Below are 21,912 nucleotides of genomic sequence, written 5' to 3'. Positions count from 1 at the left end.
GATGATTTTGACAGATACGTACTATTGTGGATTTTTACATAGATAAAGTAGAAAAAAAAATACTTTTACAGGTTTCTGATACAGGAGACACCAAAATATAATCAAAGTGGTCTTTACTCATTCAAGTTCTGTTTATAAAACCCTAAATAAATAAAGGTATGGCTTCTTTCATCTGCACCCAGAAAATTTCCAAGCAATAAACCAATTGTTTAATTCCTTTTCCCGTTAAGAAAAAGCAACAGTAGCATCCCCTGGTAAGCAGAAGCAAGCCATGTGTAACGTGAGATAACAGGTTTAGCTTACCATTGGTTTTGCGGATGGACAGAGGTGAGTTAGTAGCAGCAGCTGCAGATGAGGGAATGGATTAAGTGACTGGTGGATGGTTTGGGTAATCAAACAAACACAGAGTAAAAGCTTGAGGTACACAAGACAAGACCCATATAACGCCATGAAATTTTTCTTCTGTTTATTAGTTATATTTGTATAATTGTCTATTTATTTTTAACCCATTAAATATATCTGCCAAGCCTGTTTCACTATTTCATCCAGTTCAATATTCTGAATGCTACAAAGATTTTTCATATATTTGTGACCCTGGACGACAAATCTTAAGTCTTAAGTTGAACGAGTTTATTTGTAGAAATTGTCAAATATGTCAAATTTACATTGTATGGGTCATAATTAATGTTTTTTTTTTACGCAAAATCATCAGAATATCAAGTAAAAGTTGTTTTAATTAAATATATTTCGTGAATTATGCCACTGTATCGAAACTATTTCAAAGGCTTTTTTTCTCAATATAGTTTTTCTTTTTAACCCTCAAGATTTTAGATTTTCATTAGTTGTATCTTGGCCAAATATAATCCAGTTCTAACGAACCATACATCAATGTAAAGCCTATTTATGCAGCTTTCAGGTGATACATCCCAGCAAGCACAGGATGTCAACATGATTGATGTTGTACCCCAATTGGGTTGACGTCAAAACCCATTGTCAGGCTGACATCGGACAGACATTATATTTTGGTTACTTTCCAACGCAACCTAAAAACAACAAAATATCAATGTCTAAGCTTGATGTTGTGTGGACATTACTAATATGACATCTATCAAACGTTGGATTTTGGTTGCCATACCTGACAAATAAATGTCAGCCTCTCTAAAACAGTGTGTATGTTCATTTCTAAGAATGATAGGTTAAGTGTAGTACCAGATGTATTTGTATCAGGGGAAAGATTACAAGTTGTATCTGAGTACAAGTACAGTACCTTGGTGTTTTGATGGATTCAAAACTATAATTTAAGTCCCAGTTTTAAAAGGTTTGTAACCGGGTTTGATTCAGTTTAGCAAATTTTTTCCTGATCAGATGTCATGTGAGGCAGCCCTAATCACTCCATGATCATTTCTCATATCACTTATCATTTGACCACTTGGTCCCAAGCTATCATTACTACTTTGAAGCTAATTGAATCATTATACAAACAATCCTGAAAAACTCTTGATAAGAAATCATTTTATTGTTCAATATTAAAGAAATACAACCTGCTTAGTTGGGAAAATTGAATTAAATATGTACACATTTTTTTAACGTTTAAGACAACATAATCCGACTTCACCACTAAATCAGTTTGTGAACGTTAGAACGACTGCTCACCAAACTACTAGAGGTGGTGAAAGAGGGGATTGTATTATTCCTCTCAAGATGTGCAGCACCTGAACCTACGGATACTGGAAGCCTGTGCTGGCATTTCTCCTGTGTTGTTGCTGTCAGTGTGTGAAGAGTGGGAGAAGAGGGTTGCATTGACAATCCATCACAATGGGCAGCACGTTGAATACATTTTATAAGTGGTTAGAAATTGTAAATAACTCATGAAAGAATAAAGTTACGTTAAAACCAAGCACACCACTGTTTTTCTTGTGAAATTCTAAACTCGTTGGATCTGTCTAATGACCCTCTTCCTATTGAAAAAACTAAATTTGGATCCAAGATGGCCGACTTTAAAATGGACAACATGGTCACCAACACATCTTGAAAAGTTTACCACCTCACGTTTACTAATGTGACACAAACAGAACGTTAATATCACCAACCATTCCCATTTTATTTAGATATCTATATAAATAGCCCACCCTGTATGTTATTATTCTGTGCTTCGATTTTAGGTGTGACTTTTTTTAATTCTGTGAGGGGTCTACAGATGAAAAATAGCCATTCTTGGCTAATTCTGACACAATTTACAGTAATGTTTATTAAAGTGCATTGACGCTGTAAACAAATAAACTAAACTAAACAGTATTTGACGTCAATATGACGTTGGTTTAAGATATTGGCTCGACGTTGGATTTTGGTCACTTTCCAACACAACCTAAAATCAAGAAAATACCAATGTCATTTTATGTCTTTATTGGACGTTAAAATAACATTGTCTTTAGATGCTGGCGACCTAAAATTGACCTACACTCTAAAAAACATTGAGTTATTTATTTAACCCAATGGTTGAGTTATAAATATTTGGTGCTTTGTGGGGTATTTTTGACCTATATTAGGTTATTTATTTAAAAACTCAACCAGTTGGGTTAAAAATGAGAATTTCAACATTCAACTGCTTTAACTGACACAGAACAGATATATGTTGATATGCGTGTGTAATGTTTTTTTTTTGCATTATTAAGTCTATTTAAGCTCTAACGCAATAATATAAGTTATTTTTATCATGTTTACCTCTCTCCAGGCACGGGCTGATATTTATATCTGTTTCACCAGTACTCTTAATTAATAATGATACAAACGCTTGTTTAAAGTAGAAAAAAACTATCTATATTAAACAGAAAAAAAGTTTATCTACCTTTCGTCTTCATCTCAACATTTTTCGGGGGATTAAAACACATATTTGAGATAATCGGTCGTCATTCTCATCTTTAGGACCCAGCGGAGACATCAACCCAGTGTGCGCGTGCAGTCTAGGTAAAGGTACTGTATGTAGCCTTTTTATAAAAAACACATTTCCTTTCTATAAAAAACTATATCGTAACATTTAAATACTATAATAGACACATAAATTTGCTACATTTTATTTAAGAAGTTGCTAGTTCTCCCAAGAAATGGAGAATCGGAGCATTACCGTAGTGATTATTATTTGCCACTAGAGGGCGATGACTTGATCTTAACGATCCCAATGCATTTTTCTTTAGTCATGAAGAAGTCATCCTGGACAAAAGAGTAGTGGCTTGCTATCATCATTATTTGGGAGAGGATTTGTTATCTATTTTAAAGGGTCACGAAACACCAAAACACATTTTTTGAGCTGTTGACATTCGTATATGTGTCCCACACTGCTAAAAACACTATTAAGACACCTATATTTCACTAAAAAGTGTAAATTGGTTGTTTTTGCGTTATTTCAAGCAAATTTGTACTTCCGGTTTGAAACGAATTTTGAAGCTGCGTCACAGTCATGACATAATAGCCTGTATTCCTGCGTGCAGACTGGGCGTCTATGCCAGAGTGTGTCTTATTACGTCTTACAGTGTGATGCATTAATGCATGAGTAAGGCTTGGTTCAAACCAATCAGCGCGCTCTATTGTGCAACTTCATTAATATTCATTACTATCAACGTGTTTTCAGGACAGAGACGCCACGTTGTGTTGGCAAAACAAGCGTGAAGAGTTGCTTTTATTGTTTGCTGCAGTTAAGTTTCGTTTTCATTTTCTCTCTGTGAGAGCTCAGAGTCACGTGTGGTTTAACAGTGTACGCGACGCTCGACAACAAAAACTTACGGGTCTAAGGAGGATTATTGTTTACCTGAGAGCTGTTCTCATCTGCAAACGCTGAGATCCGGATTCGCTTGTAGTATTCTCTTCATAAAGACGCGGCTCTAGTAGTTGCTGGTGATTGTCCTGTCTCTACAGATTTGGTAAGTGAGCGACCAGTGCTCTTTGTTTATTCAGTTTGTTCGTATCTAACAAACTATTGCACCGAGTGTAAACACATTAGCACCACAACCAAACTTTAACCTCGTGTAGGATTTTTACCGCATTTAGTGACTGGAATAACACACGCGGCTCTCTGACACTACCTGCCGTGTGCATCTAAGTTTCTGGGAAATGCGGAGGGTTTTTTTTCTCTCATTCGCCGTGCGGTATCAAACATTGCATGAAAATACATGCTTAGAGCAGATCCTCGAATCAAATATCTCCTTTGTCGCGAGGGGCATGAATGAATTCCCTGAATGAAAGAGCCAAACTGCAGTTAAAGTCCACCATTTAATAATTTGGCAAATAATTCGACTACAGATGTCCATGTAGGTTAAAGACCATCACTTTCTACTGTGTGTGTGAATTTTGACTCTGAAACTCGCGCGTGCCCAAATAGACACTCCCACACCATCCCACTTTTCTTCCTCCGACACTCCCCCCTAAACAGAGCTGGACACGCCCACTTTTCTGACTTTTTCCAAAGTAGAGGTGTGAAAACACCCTGCTGAAACGAGGGGGTTTCATGGCCCTTTAAGGTACTGTTTGTTTCTTCATTATTTGTGATTCTTGTATTATTTTAACAAAAGTGTCTGGAATTTAAAATGTGAAAATACAGCATTTTAAGTATTTTAAACGGTATGTTGTTTATTTAAACAGTCATAATTATAAAAGTAATAGTAGTACTATTAATAGTAGCAATAGCAATACCAGAATGAAAAATAACAATATTTAATCAAAATAACATAATGCATTGGTTAAATTACCCAATGCATTGGGTTTAAAATAACCGTAGTTGGGAAGGTGCTATAGTAACCTATAGTTGGGTTATATGTTGGGGTGTTTTTTAACCCAACTATTTTTACAGAGTAATATTAACATCTTGTAATGTTGTGTGTCTGCTGGGATAAATCTCAATTTCAGAAAATTGACACTTATGGTTGTTTTTGTGGTCCAGGGTCACATCAAGTCTGACAGAACAACAAATAAAGGTAAATGGGTAAAATAATCAGATCTTGGAAGCATAATGGCAAATTCTAGACAAGATTGAGCATTTTGGATAACAAAACTGGATTGATAATAAATCTTCTGCAGAACTGATATCTTACCAGGTTGGATGGGTGGCAGGTTAGATGTAGTTGGTACTAATGATAGTACACACAGACATATTTAAGTTTGGTTAGTAGGTAAATATAAAACAACACATTAATTGCTTAAATGAAAAGGAGTTTGGTACTCAATAAACGTTAGCTTACCAGTAGTTGTTGTTTTAGCAATAGCAGTTGTTGGTGTTTCTGTATGAGCACTAGTAGTTGTTTTAACAGTAGTAGTTGGTGTGAGTAAAGCTAAAGAGGCAGAGCCGTGCACACGCATTAGTGAGGGCATTTATCATACCTCATTAAAAGAGAATATAAAACAGTAGGAAACCTAGAAATGTGCTTACCAGTTGTGGTTAGAGGCATGCTAAAAGTAGATGGGTGTGAAATAGTAGTAGTAGTAAGAGCTGATAAAAAATCAGAGAGATAATAAGTTTTATATGCATCCATCTTCAAAGTTCAAAAATAAAGTTTAGTTGATTTAATCTACTTTTTAAAAATATTTGACTTGGAATGGGATGGTGAAAAAATAAGGAATAAAAGTGTTTAGCAGATGGCACGACTTAACATAAGGATGGATAATTTGATTTTGAATACACTGTTCCTTCCTTAACTAGCATCTGTTTGAATGAAGACACTGTCCCGGCATTATTTGATGCCAGAACAGAAGAAATAAAAGAGGAAAAGACAGAAAAGACTTTAAAAAGGAATGAATGCAGCCTACTAACTTTTAATTTAATGGGAAACAAAAATGACATGACAGAAATGAACATTTCAACAAGGCAAATCGAGCTATATATATATATATATATATATATATATATATATAAATATATATATATATATATATATATATATATATATATATATATATACACAATAAATATATATAATAAAAATTTAGCTGATTCACCATACAAAGAAACCATTGACATTGGCATTTTTTCAAATCTACTTTTGAAAGTCGCTAAACATTCTGGAATATGGCCACTGGTGATAATATAACATCCTCCGTTTTCAATGGAACATTACTTTAGCAGTTCTCCAAATGAGCTGACCACCACCTGTTCTGCATTATAGGCAAATTGCATTTCTCCCATAAAACAAAAAGAACACAATGATGAAAAGGCAGAGGTGAATGCTTACCGTGGGTTGTTGCATTAGTAGGAATGATGTTAGTGGTGGCAATGGATGTGATGGTAACAGTTAATGTTGCTGGTGGCAGGGATGGAAGAAGGGCACACTGGCATTAAATAAAGGTAAAAGGGGAAACCAAAAAAAAAAAATGCAAGAAAAAATGGTGGAGCAACTGAACAGCATAGCGTAGGGTGAGATGGATATGGAAACAAGCGATTAACCCAAAAATAAAAAATAAAAATAATAATAATGAGAATGACTGGAAACTATTTAATGACAAAAAAAAATGGCCAACAAATGTGTTTTATGTCACCCTTGAAAGTTAACGATCCCTTGAAATTAACACTATTGATAAGGAAGGTGTTCCCCTGCTTTTTTTCCATACTATTTTCTGTCTAACTTGTAGGGCCAGACAGAATTGGCTACATTTTAAGCTATTTCTGCGAAGAATTTTGTTCAAAATCTGCAGATTTATGTGGAATGATTTTGGGAGTATCATTACTAAAAACTGAATATATGAAATAAAAAAATAATACATTTGAATGTTTATTCAGTGTTTTTTTATCAAATGCAAATTCAATTAGATCCTCTTAACTGGTAGATAAAGCAAGTCCCTCATATAATATATCTATCAAATTACAGAAAATATTATTTTACAAACTGTAATTTATAAATCATAAATAAATAAATCATGTGAACGTTCATATTAGTCAATAATATTACTGAAATTAATAAAAAAACTGAATAAATATAAATTTACACACATTTATACAAGTAAATAAATAGACTCGATAATGGGCTAAAAATCTGTGGAAATCTGCTGATTTTTAGGATAGGCCTACTACTACTAATAATTTGTAGTACCTGGTAAACCATCTGTTATAAACTAAGCAAATATGTCCTTTTTCCATCTTTATACTCTCACAAATATGACAGCCAGATAAAAAATATTCAATATGGAATTTTAAGGAGGCAATTACAAGTGCCCCATCAAACTTTAGAGATAGAAACTTATATTTTAGAGGGCATTTTCAGACTCTGCCTTCAACTAAAACAGCAAGCTGTAAGCATTTTGACCTTGCATTTACAATTGAAGTCAGAATTATCAGCCCCCTGAATATTTTTCCCCAATTTCTGTTTTAACAACAACAACAAAAAGATGTGTTCAACAAACATCTAAACATAACAGTTTAATAGCTAATTTCTAATAACTTGTCTCTTTTATCTTTGCCATGATAACATTTTATCTACATTATATAATATTTTATGTGTAAAGTGCTGTTTAAAGGCTTAACTAGGTGAGTTAGGTTAACTAAGCAGGGTAGGGTAATTAGGCAAGTCATTGTTCTGTAGGCAATTGAAAACAAATATTGGTACAGAGAGCTAAAAACTGATCTTTAAATGGTTTAAAACAATTTTTAAACTGCTTTTATTCAAGCCAAAATAAAACAAAAAAAAAATAAAAATTATTATAGGAAATACTGTGAAAAAAAATCCTTGCTCTGTTAAACATCATTTGGCAATATTTGAAAAAAAAAAATCACTGGAAGGCTATAATTTTGACTTCAACTGTAAATGACAACTGCATTTTAGTGTCTGAAAACACACATGTTTGAACATGATACAGTTATTGTCTCCATTAAATTTACAAAAACACTTTTAAAAACATCGACGTCATATGCAGGCTTATTACATGTTCAGTTTATGAGCGAGTACAACAAAAACTAAAATAAAATACAAATGTAGTTGTTTTTGTGAAACTGAACTATTGTTGTGATTTAATTGCACCCCTATTTAAAACAACACAAATGTGGAATTATCTGAATATATATTTTAGGTCAATCATAACCTGAAATAAAATGATAAAGAGAAAAGACAACCATGACTGACAGAGTTCAATGATAAGAAGAACCGGTTAACGAGATATTTCTAAATCAGGAAAACTAACTTCACTCAAACTGTCTACGGGCATAAATGTGCCATTTTGGTACTACATGGGAATGAATATTATGCAATGAACCAACCGGTGGGAAAGAAGCAAAACTGTTCAAATGGGACGATGTCCTTTAATGGACATTACTAAAGACAGGAGGCCTGAGGATTCTCATGGCTCTCAGCTGATGGTGGACGTTTATTGGCCACCAGTTCAGTTTAACATGCCTTAATGAGTGAAAGGAAAGCTGTTTTTGTTTTGCATGCTCACCAACAACGTCTAAGAGATGCAAGTTAAGTATTGTTTGTCATGTTTTTATAAAAGCTATATATAAATTATATTCTTGTTAAAGTTGCAACAGTAAGAATCAAAAGAATAATGTAATAAGTCAGGGTGAGTTTTAATTTTTGGGAATTGAAAATTGTCATCATTTATCCACCTTCCACTTGTCCTAATTTGTTTTGAGTTTCTTTCTTCTGTTGAATACAAAAGGAGATATTCTGAAGAATGATGGATACTGGTAGCATTTGACTTCGGATATTAACAGTGTTGGGGGGAATGCATTACATGTAAAGTGAGTTATGTAATAATACTTTTCTAAGTAACAAGTAACACTTAACTTTTAAAAAATAAGTACTAATATTCGAGTTACTTTTTTGAAAATGTAATGAAAGTTACTTTTTAGTTTAATTAATTAAAATTAAAGTAGTCATAATAAATAATGTCATCAATCAGTCAATGAGAGAATTAGTTCATTGTTCTGAACACAACAAAGAAACAGAAAAGCTCTCAATAGACATTGATTTTATTAAGCCAAATAGTACAAAAGTAGCAAACACATTGCTTTAAGCTTTCAAGAAACTGTAAATATTGCATGTATAGCTCTGGGGTCAGGAAGTTCTCAGACAACATTATCCTAAATTATTGTTAATGTGTTTTTTTAAAGGTAAATGAAGGTGTAGGTTATACAGTGTGTTGTTAATTGCAGAGCTCCTTATTTAAAAGAAAGAAACAGTTCTGAAAGAGATCAATCCTCAGTCAGGTAGTAAAAAGTAACTCAAAAGTAATGTAACACCTTACTTACCATAAAAAGAAACTAAGTAATGCAACTAGTTACTTTTTTGAGGAGTAACTCAATATTGCAATGCATAATTTTTAAAAGTAACTTTCCCCAACACTGGATATCAATGGGTACCGATAACCAAAAGTCTTCAAAATGTCTTATTTTGTGTTCAGCAGAATGAATTTTTTTTTAAATCCTTAAGGGAGAGTAAAAAGTGGGTAAATGACATAATTAATTAGAAAGTCACATAAATACCACAAAAGAGGTACTGTCTTGGATGAAGCAAAATGTTGTATAATGGGTCAACTAATCATCCAGGAAACAAATACAAAAAAATTGTAATAATGACATTTCCTCCTACCTGGGCAGCCAAGTCCAGAAGCACAACCTGCGGTTCCTGGTGAAAGAGTTGTTATGGCAGTACCTACAAAAGATTTAAATAGTTGACGTTTTCTAATCAATGTTAAAAATGAAAACTATTTAAATACTGTATTTAGCATGAAAACATGGTAACACTGAGAAAACACACATAATATTTTACCATTTAAAGCCAAAATCTATGGACAAATACTTATAAATATCTATAAATATACTGCTATAAAACATTCATAAATAGAACCAGGTTTAAAATGGACAGAAGTCTCATTTATGTCCAAAAATAGCAATTCAAGTCTAACTAAGGACAAGAGCTGGATTGTAAAAAGTGTCATAGATTTCCCATCACTCCTCTGGGCTTTGACAACGGAATGTGACCTCAAAATGTCCATACAGAAACTTGAACATCAGCCACGGCTCAAAGGTGGAATTTAATAATTTGCCACAGTTGAATGACAGAAATGTTCTGCCGGCTGGTTTGATCGAGGCCCAGGAATGCCACCTTTTCTCAACACAAATCCATTAGGGACGTGTGAAATACCAAATTGCATCTTATTTTGCTCTTCAGATCGGCCTGATTCATCCGCTAGTTTCTGACATGAAGCTTAAACTGTGTCTAAACAAAATGCTTGAATGCATGAAGTGACACTAAACCTTGAACACAATTTAAATGCCAAACAGTCTACAAAAAGGAAAACCTTCCGATGAAAATCTATTGGTTAAGCTTTAGTCAATGAAATCCTCATCAAAGCATGTCTGAGCATTCGGCACAGACCAAAATTTTACCTCTCCCGCCAACAACGTTTCCAATTTTGCATGAGATTTTTGAGGGTTTGAAGTTCAAAACGAAAAGCAAACCTACTGGTTCCGGCAGAAAAAGATTCTTTTTCAAACACAATATAACTCTGGCTTAAGCTTTGAGGACAAGTTATTTGGGTAACACTTAATTACCTCCTGTTTTTAACTGTTAATATTGATGTTGACTAAACACTTTTCTATTGTTATTCAGTGTAAATGCACTAGACAAGGGGGTCTCAAACTCAAACTGGCATGGGGCCATTGCAGTGACTGACAATTGATTTTAAAATTCAAGCACAACAAAAAAGTGGAAACCTGATGTAATTGATGAATTGTAATAGATCTTAATCAATATGTAATTGATCTTAGGACAACAGACATGACGTTATATATTTCAAGCAGTACCTGTCAACATTGATAATGCAAATCAGCACGTTTATCGCACGTGTGTATGGCCGAGCATTAGAGACACACTAAGTCATTCTTCCACTGAGTATATGCAGTCAAAATTCTAGCTTTTTGTTTCTTGTTGTACATATTGAAGGGGTAGTTAAATTTGCTCTGAAAATACTACAAATAATAGGCATAATAATTGCCTATTATTTGTCCCAATAGCATAAGAACAGCAGCAAGCAGTTTGGGTAGCTTTGTTGACTGTACTTGCAATTGTTCCTCTCAATATCTTTTTTTTTTTTTGTAAAACTAGAACAAAAAAAAAAGGGGGGGGGGGGTATGTATTTACATTTACCTTAACAAGTTCAATTCAACTAGCAGCACAATTTTACTTATGTACATGTTTTTTTTCAAATCTTAAGTATATAAGAAAAATCTATTAAATGAGACCATCTGAATCGAATATAAGCAAATTGAAAAACACCATAATAATGCGTAAGCCATGAAGAAGTGTTTGTACAATTAAAAACAAGTGATCTATAACTGATAATAATCAAACGACCACAAAAATAGCACTTTAGTAAAAAATAGAGCATTTACGTACATAAATTTTAACGTTTAAATCAGCCCTAGAATTAAAAGCATGTGTGTTTCTCTTGACCGTCCACTGAGAGAAAATGAAAGTAAAACTAATCTGAATGCAGTATTTTAAATGTTGATTAAGTGACGGGTCAATACCACAAGTGGCTAGATGCGATTGCAAAAATATATGGCCGAATTTTGTTTTATGGCGTACTCACACAATGTACAGTTGCCTTGAACCTGACACACAGTCAAATATTTTGCTGAAAAGATCAGCCACTTTTGACGCTCATCAACAATCATAAAGTCCTCGTGCTGCAGGAATTAGGAGATTTGCTGAAGGTGCAGCTGTCGTGTAGTGAGGGGTTTGCGTCTTTAATAATCTACAACAATTTGCATTCATTGAACAGTAAGAATGATTAATAAATCCATATGAAACAGTCCCTTAAAAATCATGTCTCGTCTTCAGTTTCGGGCTCAGGTGCGCTTTGCACTCACACTACAAACGTATCCAAGTGAACCACGCTCTGGCACACCTCTTCAAATTGGGTCAGAGCGGGCCAAGTGAACCGTGCCTGAGCCCCATTCAGAGCACTCACACTTCTGAAACAATCTAGGAAACGGCCTGGGCACGGTTCCGATGTCATAGTGTGAGTATGCACATATTTTTGACATCAGTTGCGAGCCGGAGGGAGGAGGAGGGCGGGCTGTAAATGTAAGGACAGTTTGAGACCTCTGCACTAGAGGGACATGCATACGCAGTTCATGAGTAGTTAAAATGGATTAATGCTGATAATCCCCTTCAAGTAAAGTCTTGGCACACTTATACAGTAACATATTATGAGTTCATGATGGTTAAATTAAGCATAAACTAATGTTGTAATTAATACATTAATTAACAAACAAGCATGTACTAATTAAGGTAGCCATTTATTCACACATGAACTCATGCGACTCATGTTGTAGTAAAGTTACTTCATGGTTAGCGCACGCATTATTCATAATAAAGTAATGTTAATTTACATATTAACTCATCATTATTCTTCTACTTTTTTGTAAAGTGTTACAGGTATTTGTGAATTCATTTTAAATGAATGGATTCAAGTGTCCAACCCCACAAAGGAACTAATCCATAGCACGTCACTGGAAAGAAGTAGCAGTAGAAGTCTTAAATATATTAACAGAGACATCGCATTGTGGCAACTATCGAGCATGATACAGTAGCAGAGTCTCTGATCTTCTTGAAGTTCTGCATTAAAAGGCAGGTCGAGAAAAAAACTCTGTGCTGATCTGAGGAGAGTTTCTTCTGCTGTGTTTTCATGCTAGGTGGGATCACCATCTCCCACCGCTCTTGTCAAAGGATGAGAGGGAAGCACACGAGTAGCCAATGGAAAGAAGGGAGGGTAGCATTTTAAAAGCATGCTTATTAGTGACAGCATTAGTTTTGCTCTGGGCTCAACTTCACGGGCCTCTTGACTTCATGCCAACATCACAAGCACAGCTGGTTTTAACTGAGTGAAGGAAATAGTTATGTGTCATAGGTTCCAGCGTCTAACTGTCTGCAGTGGGCTGAGGGGGTCTTACACTGTTTCTGTTAAGGTTAAGGCTAGCTAGCTTAAAGCCAAATTGGTCAGGAACTGGTCTAGCACTGAAACTATAAGGATTTTTAATGAATGAATGGAAACAGGAATGTAGTTCAAATAAGAAAAAAAAACATTCATTGACTATTTCTTGAGCCTAATATCATCCTGGAACAAAAAAGTGAACCTTTAAAAAATATCCCTCATCCTTTTTTTTTTTTTCTTTCGAAATAATAAAAGACACACAATGAAAAAGAGACCCTGAACCACAAAACTGGTCAAGATTTGCATTGGTAAACTCAAAATGTAAATTCAAAATTATTGATTTGTCATTGACCAAAATCATTAGACTATTCTGATCATGTTCCATTAAGATATTTGTAAATTTCTTAAAGTACTCAATATTTTTTATTAATAATATGCATTGCTGAGAACTTAATTCGAACAATTTTAAACACAATTTTATCAAGTAAAAATAGGTGGCTCTCAGACAAGTTTTGTACTACCCTAACAAAGTATACTGCAATGAAAATCATATTTTTTCAACTTCCGATAATGCACAAATCTTAATTTCCAAAAATGGACACTTATTGACTTATGTGGTTCAGGGTCAAAAATATTTAGTCAAAATCTAGTTTATGAAGGATTCATTCTTTAATGTTAGACCTCAGCGAATCACCTGACTCTTACCTGATATTGGGGATAAAAAAGGTATAAACTTTTGTTCTCAATTTCAATTTACTGATATCATGGGCCTGATTACACTTGGTTTGGTTACACTTGATTTTTGTCAATCTGGGGTGCGTTTCCAAAAAACATCATCAGCCAACCAAGGTCACAACTTCATTGTTACAAACACAGTTTGTTGATTTGGTGTTTCCCAAATCCTTCGTTCCAACAAACATTTACAAACTGCTTTGCAAATTTGTACAATTGAAACTATACCTCTAGAGCTGTAGTTAGTATCATAGTTTTTAGTTGTGTTCTATTCCCCGAGCCATATTCCTTTAGAATGTTCCAACATTTAAACTTGGAATAATAAAAAAAAAGTCATCTCTCTCACATGTAATTTGCTTTCAAAGTATTTTTTACACTTCAGTTTGAGCAATCTTCATAGTGACAATTGTGCTTCTTTCGTAGTGCACTTTGAAAACATTTATGCCATTTTGAACGCAGCCGTCGCTCACAACAAAAACTATATGGAAAGTGGAATCTACGTGAAAACAAAAATATATAGGTTACATTAATGGTTTTAATTTATAGTAGCTTAGGCTATTTATTAAGTAGGATATTGTTTATATCTTAATACAGTGGTTCTCAAAGTAGGGGTCGGGACCCCCCGTGGGGTCGCGGGGCAATGAAGGGGGGTCGCCTGGTGATTTCCAAAAATCTATTTATTGTTATTAAACCATAAGAATTAACATATTTTATCCATAACTATACTGAAAATAAAAATAGTCGTTTATAGTTACTATATACTATATAGTTACTATAGTAGCTTATAGTTACTAGTTCTATTGGATTGCGACCCCTGGGGTAATTACATTATATTAAAGGCAGCAATAGCGTCAGATGCATTTTGATTTTATAACATCAGGTTATACTTTCTGGCACATTTAAAGCACTGACACAAATTTAATTGGTGTGTCTGCGTCATTGCATGCAAGGTTTCTGTATTTATACCCACCTCAGAGGATATTGGGGGTCGGGAGTCACTAGCATTGTTATTTTGGGGGTCGTGGGCTGAAAAGTTTGGGAACCCCTGTCTTAATAGATAGAGTACTATAAATTGAAACCATTAACCTCATGATTTATACATAAGAGTATGTGTTAGCTTGTTGTAAGTGGTTTTATGTTTCAGAATAGAATATGGAATATTCTTAATAATATTTATTAAAAAAACATAGGCCCTATTGACCTTATTCTAAAATGCGAAAGTGCGCCTGTTTTTGCGATTGTTTTAGAACTTCTGATTCAGTCGCCTATGGGAGAAATGACTAGGAATAATAAACGGCAAAAAACAGTCAAACTACTTGCTCTCACTTAATATCTAAAAATGAATGGAAGTGAATGAGAGCGGAAGTCACGAGCCAAAAAGATTCAAATGGCTGCGCCTGCTCGTCAGCGAAGAATAAGGTGAATATGTGATGTTTACATATATTTAAATTTATATAGAAAACCAGTGCATGTTTTTACTAAAAGTAATATTGGATTTAAAAAAGAAGTGTGTGCATGTTAAACATAAAATATTGGGATTTTTTCTAAAGAAGTTGTTACTCCACCCCGTTCATAGTGTCATTATGGACGTTTTACATTATAACTAACGTGGTTCAAAAGATGGATCTGCCAAAGAGAAACTTCAGCTTACGGAATCACTGGTCACAACATCATTCTTTTTCCAAACGATGGATCGTCCTATGATAGTTCAGCCACAAGTTATGTCATTGTTTGGGAAACGCACCCCAGATCACAAGTGAATGATGCTAAATACATATGCTAATGGGAAATAAAATGTTTTAAGCTCGTCAACTTTAAACCACTTTCATAAGCAGTTGAAATGTGCTTGATGAGATTGCGTCCATGAAAGTGATGCCTAATGTATTGATGGGAATACTGTCATAAACATTTGAAAACTCAAAACTACACTCTACAAGTACACTGGACAATACAGATTTACAGAAAACATGATTATGAACACATCTGCAGGTACAGCAAAACATTGATTATATGTTTCTTCATGCATGGCCTTCACAATGCAAAGCTAGCAGTTACACACATACTGTATTAGGCATGTTAGCAGTAAACTCACCACTAGTTGAAGCTTTTAAGTGAATGCAATTTGGGAAACAGACTGCAAAAGAAGATGAGAAATTAGTTGCTTTTTAAAAAAGGACAGTTAGTAAAGGCAATTTACTCAATTCAAGTTAGGGAATGGCAGTTATATGTAAGTAGCATCTGGTGAAGAAACACAACACTTCTCTTTTAAATGAAAAGATAATCCAAAAAACCTTGGAAAACATGAATCACACTGCATTCATACAGCAGGACTCCGCACTGAACATCAATATCCAATTTAAATTATGAACGAATAAACAAAATTTTGTATAGCCTCAATGGGAATGTCACGTCGCAATTACCTTTTCCTTTAATCAAATAAAACATTCAACACTCAGACGTCTTTAAATGGGTCCTATTATGCTATTTAGACTTTCTTTTTACTATTTAAGTCTACTATTTAGGTTACATTCAAGCAAGCAGTGTTTCTGAACTCCTTAAAATGAATGATTTGCTGCAACAGTTTACAATTAGAGACACAAAAAAACTAATAGGTTTTGTGAGTGACTGACATAACCTTAAGTTTAATGTAAAATGCCATCCAAAATACTACTTTGTGTACAATTGCTTTGTGTCTGGACACTCAGAAAACTGCCTAAAAGGAGTTTAAACTGACAAGACCTTCTTCACTTTCAAACACGACGTGTCCATTAGCAACACATTTTTTTGTTAATGTTAAAATTTTGATATCTGTGACGCAACAAGTCCAAAGACTGATATGTACACCATGATTTTATATCAAATTGACTTTAATGTGTGATATGACTAAAAAGTGGTCATAACGAACATTTTCTCAATTCAATAGAGCAGCTGCTTTGACCCGAAAACAATATTCCACACAGACATGTCACAGATATGTCACGGCTTCCGAATACAAAACACACCCAAGTAGTTCCACCCCTGTTGTTTGATTGTCAGGTTTCAGTGTAGACATTGGAAATTCTAATGCAAAACGATTTGCAATTCCATTTGAGTTTTGGAATGTTACATTAGTATTGCTATTTAGATGTTCATAGCTCGTAAGACATAGGAAGTGTTTTTGCAAATGGACTTTTCATTTGAAATGTGGTAGTCACTGCACATTTGCAGAAATGCGAACGATAATGGAGGATTTGAAATCTAATTTGGGTTGTCACAATTTATGCATCCACATACTGAAAAAGCTATTGTAAATCCTATTTAAAATCAGCAAATCCTATTTGCAATTGCATTTGAAAAAAAAAAAATGTCCAGGATATACTTCCATAATTTTATATAAAAGTGCAAAGCATAAATATATTTGAGCTGAAACTTCATTCTGAAGATACCTGAAACTGAAATGACTTCTTATGAACATAATAGGACCCAATTTACATACAGTAAAAAACAAAGTGTCACTAAAGATTTGGATATGATCTGTTATCTAAAGGATGAGGAATCAGTGCTCTCTCTGTTCTCCAGACAAGGAGTCTTTAACAGGGATATAAACTATTAGGTTAGGTTATCCGGGGAAAATAATTCCAACTGAACTTCCAAGACTAACACGGACCAAATGTTCACACAGGACGTATAGCTTTATCTGTCTTAGGAAACAGAAAGTTACTGAGCGAGTTAATGCTTTTGATCTGAGGCACCATAGTTTAAAGTGACGCTTTTTTCCATGGGCTTCTGACCCAAGCTGTGCTGGGCATCTAGAGTTTCAGGAACCTAGCAAAGTGGAAGAAAGCAGTCCCTGGTGAGGCTTGTTATGCATGTGAGTCATGACTGCTTCTGCTATATTCCACCCAAAAGTTGGAGGGCATTTGAAGGACTTTAAAAGTGCTGTCTTAAGTGGGAAGAAATTTGGTTCTCAAGACTCTTTCAGCATATTTTTTTTATTATAAGAAACTGAACAAGTAGCGGTCAAAGTAAAATCCCATTTAAATCTAGTTTAAATATTAATATGTTTCTGGAAAGTATCTGCAAATACTTCAGTTGGACTGCATTGACACCTTGGATAACAATGCATTTCCAGTGTGAACAGAACACTTGATAAAAAAAACTGCAGAACTGTATGCACAGCACTTATATTATTTGCAGGGTTACAAATACACAAAAACACACAGTTTAATATTGTTTTGTTACATCCTGTGTGCATTTAAACATCTACTGTAACAACTGCAACTAAAAGTTCAGTGCACTAGCTTGAAGTTCTGAGTTAAGGTTATTAGGATATTTTTTTACTATGAAATTAATTTTAAATATCTATCTATCTACAACCACATCATATATATATATATATATATATATATATATATATATATATATATATATATATATATATATATATATATATATATATATATATATATATATATATATATCCTAAACTCTCATATATTTATCAAATATTATATTACTGGTGTGCAAAACTCTCCAAAAATAATCTCTCTTGATTATTAATCCCATATAAACCAGAATAAATTTGATACGGTATACTCACTGCAGCTGAGCGTGCTGTCGGTCTGCGTGCTAGAGCCTGGGATAGTCCAGTAGGAATGATCCCAGTCAACGACATTACCCACAGTATCACAGGTGAGCGCGGACAGCTCGCTGCTGAGCATGGCGTGATCCCACAAGCGGAAGTTGTAAATGAAGCCATCCAAATTCTGATCATCCACGCTGACCGAGCTCGACCCTTTTCCAGCAATTTGGAGCAATCCGCCACTCTGCAGTGTGTAAATCTGAGAGGCCGAGCAGATGCTGGAGAAATAGTGGCCTCCAAAATACACTCCTATGAGGCCAGAAGACTTGGTCCAGGTGAGGCAGAGCGGTTTCATAGTGGCCGTAATGTCTGAGCTGGTGAGAAGGTTATCTACTGAGCAGTAGGAAGCGCCAATGAACAACTCCATGCCGTTTGATGTCTTCTCAAATGCCAAAATAGACGTCCCAGCAGCGTCGCTTAGGGTAAATATGGTCTCTGTGGCCTTCTGTGCAGTGCGGGCGATCTCAAAGCACACCGTGAAGGCAGTCAGAACAGGAATGGAGATTGAATTAGACACTCTCAGTATAGTCTTGCTGCTTTTTGGCATTGTGACTTTCTGGTTCCTCAGAGTCACTGCCACTGCAAAAGAAAAAAAAAAACATGTTAGATTTTGCGATATATAACACAATTGGAAGCATTTAGTTATTGTGGAATTAATAAAATTCAAACCATTTGATGATCTGAACTTGGCATTGCACTTGCTGATTACTCAATAATTCGGTCCAACTTTATATTACGTGGCTTTAACTAATATGTACTTACACTGAAATTAATCATCTGTAATAAAAAGTTCTTATTGTGTAAAAACATTGTATTGATATCATCTGTAAATAATTTCTGTAATTACATGTAATTACAGTACACTGTTGACCATCTCTTACACCTTAACCAACCCTTAAACCTACCCACACAACCAAGTATCACCTCAAGAGCCTCAGAAGTGTTCTGCAATACACTATGAACACAATAAGTACACTGTATACATTTTTTGATGCACACAATAGTTAAGGTTACTTACCATTAAGTGGGATCAATAATTCAATACATCATTATGATGAACATGCATAATATTGACATCGAGGACACTTCTAAAAAATCATAAATAATTCATTATTAATTAAACCTTTAGAGTGTTTTTTTTTCCAGATTGTTGTATTGGCAGTGGTTGTTCAACACAGAACCAAAGGTTAAGAGACTTAATAGGCGATTTATTTTCAAACATTAACATTTTCACATGTTAGTCTTGCCTATGCCATTGACATTGATTATTTATAGACCTTTTGCCCATTAACTTAGTACAGTAAGGCTTCATTCACTCAAAAAATGACAGTTGGTGCTTGTTCGAACTACTTACATAAAATTTGTTTAAACAATACAATTCTTAAGGTATTTTAGGGACAACATAGTTGATTTACGTTCAATCTGCTTAAATTTGTACAAATAATTAACTTGAGTTAACTTAATTTTTGTTGTGACAACATAAAGGAATTGATAACATCACTTTATTTAAGGTCAATGTAATCCCAACAAAAGCATTTATTAATCTGGGCTAATAAAATTTTTTTGATAATGACTAATAACACACTCAAAAGTTGCATTACCCAATCAAATTCATTATTTCTTATTTTATTTTACCCAATACCTATAATATGGCTATTTTTCTGCTGATTTTAATTTATTAGCTAACAATCACCAATGAGACTATATTGCATGTGTTAAATACTGTACTTTATTACACTTTTGCAATTTAACTTGTCTAAAACATTAGTTTACAAGATACTAGTTTATTAGATTAGATTCAACTTTATTGTCATTACACATGTACAAGTACAAGGCAACAATATGCAGTTTAACTCTAACTAGTTTTAATAGAAAGTGGGACAAATAATTCAATACATCATGATGATACATGCATAATAATGATATTGTGGACACTTCTAACCTAGCATAAATAATTATTATTTTAACTTGTAGAGTGTTTTTTTTTTTTTTCAGATTGTTGTATTGGCAGTGTTTGATCAACACAGAATCAAAGGTTTTAAGACTTAATAAGCAATTTATTTTTTAAACATTAACATTTTCACATGTTAATCTTGCCTACACCATTGACATTGATTATTTATAGGCCTTTTGTTCATTAACTCTGTACAGAAAGACTTTATTTACTCAAAATATGACAATTGGTGATTGTTCAAACTGTACTTATATAAAATGAGTTTTAACAATACAATTCTTAAAGTTTTTTGGGAAAACTTTATTGTTTTAAGTTCAATCCACTTACATTTGTAAAAACGATTAATTTAAGTTCACTTAATTGATTTTTGTTTTGACAACATGAAGAAATTGTGAGAAACCCAGCATTTATTTATTTTTATATATATATATATATATTTTTTTTTTTTTGCAGTGTCTGTTAACATCAGTTTATTTAATTGAATTCAATGTAATCACCACAAAAGCATTTATTAATCTTGGCTAATGTTCATTTCTTTGATAGTGACTAATAACACATTCAAAAATTGTGATATCTAATTAAATGTGTTGAATTTAAACAAACAAATTAAATCTGGTGATGTTCAACTTAATTTCTTTGTTTAAATTCAGCCCAAATAAATTGTTTACAACCACTTAACTTCAAAAAATGTAGTAAATCCAACAAATCATATCTGAATCATTTTTTCAGTTTATAATATGCTGCAATCTCTGCTGATTTTCATTTATTAGCAAACATTCACTAATAAGACTATATTCCATGTGTTAAATATAGTACTTTATGACACTTTTGCAATTTAACTTATCCAAAATTTACTCTGAATATGCATATACAATAAAGTTATATGCTAAGCAATTAGTATACTTTTTAAATATTGTGATAAAACCAAATATTATATATAGCAAGTAGAAAACATAATACCGCTGTTTTGTCGATTTGTCCTACAGTACCTTGTCAGATTGTCCTACCTCCCATTCAAAAGTAGCTAGCACGTTTTGATGAGGCAATAGGTTACCCATCAGATTTTGCTCCCAGTGTAAATGGTAATGTGGGATAGTGTGATTTGAAGCTGTGATATCGCCCTAACCTAACCCTAACCCCAACCTCAGAACCATTCACATACAGTGCTGGTAGCATAATCTGATGGGTAGAATAAAATGTCAGGCACCCGGCAGAACATTTGCTAACACAAACTAAATTCAAATGTGAATCAACTGTTTCATAATATGTTTCGTCAAATGAGACATTAATGTCTGAAATCATCCAAGTTTGTCAGGAACATTATATTAAGCATTCACTCTTAAGACTTGAATATTAAGCGTCTTCCAAACCAGACAGTCATATTCCTTTGCCCACCTTAAAACACCGCTTTTGAGGCCTATTTGCTGACATGCTTTATTTAAACTGGCGGATGTTTGTGTCTGTTGGCCGTCTTAATATAAAAACCTCAACCAATTTGGAATGGAAAAATACACCTCCAGTTGCACTATTAGATCCCTGTACTTTATATTTGTGATGCTTCCTGACATGACCAGATGTCTGACGCTGACGAAGCATCAAAGGCTTTGCTCAATGCTAAGCATTAATGAGCATGTTCTCAAAGGGGTTTCATTTTCAGACCTATTCACTGGGAAGATAACAGAATATTACG

At 34.0% G+C, this 21,912-nt stretch overlaps 1 protein-coding gene and 1 long non-coding RNA gene across 49 annotated transcripts in view; one reads left to right on the top strand and one right to left on the bottom strand.

Moving 5' to 3' along the window:
* The window catches only part of adgrg6 (adhesion G protein-coupled receptor G6), an 87,353-nt gene that overhangs the window by 37,748 nt on the left and 27,693 nt on the right, over window positions 1-21,912 (bottom strand). For 8 of the 48 annotated variants that reach the window (XM_073932814.1, XM_073932804.1, XM_073932815.1 and 5 more), the window contains 2 exon segments: window positions 18,227-18,847; window positions 9,564-9,626 (listed from right to left, as the gene is read on the bottom strand). In XM_073932814.1, the coding sequence (XP_073788915.1) occupies window positions 9,564-9,626; window positions 18,227-18,847 (684 nt within the window). 48 annotated transcript variants of the gene reach the window in all.
* On the top strand, window positions 9,082-13,275 carry LOC141379389 (uncharacterized). The gene is made up of 3 exons (XR_012395982.1): window positions 9,082-11,189; window positions 11,350-11,573; window positions 11,792-13,275. It is a non-coding gene; the product is annotated as an uncharacterized lncRNA (long non-coding RNA).

The sequence above is a fragment of the Danio rerio genome, chromosome 20, assembly GCF_049306965.1.
Source record: "Danio rerio strain Tuebingen ecotype United States chromosome 20, GRCz12tu, whole genome shotgun sequence".
Classification (NCBI taxonomy): Eukaryota; Metazoa; Chordata; class Actinopteri; order Cypriniformes; family Danionidae; genus Danio; species Danio rerio.
The sequence above is the reverse complement of the archived record's forward strand: the minus strand, read 5'-3'. Positions and strand labels throughout refer to the sequence as shown.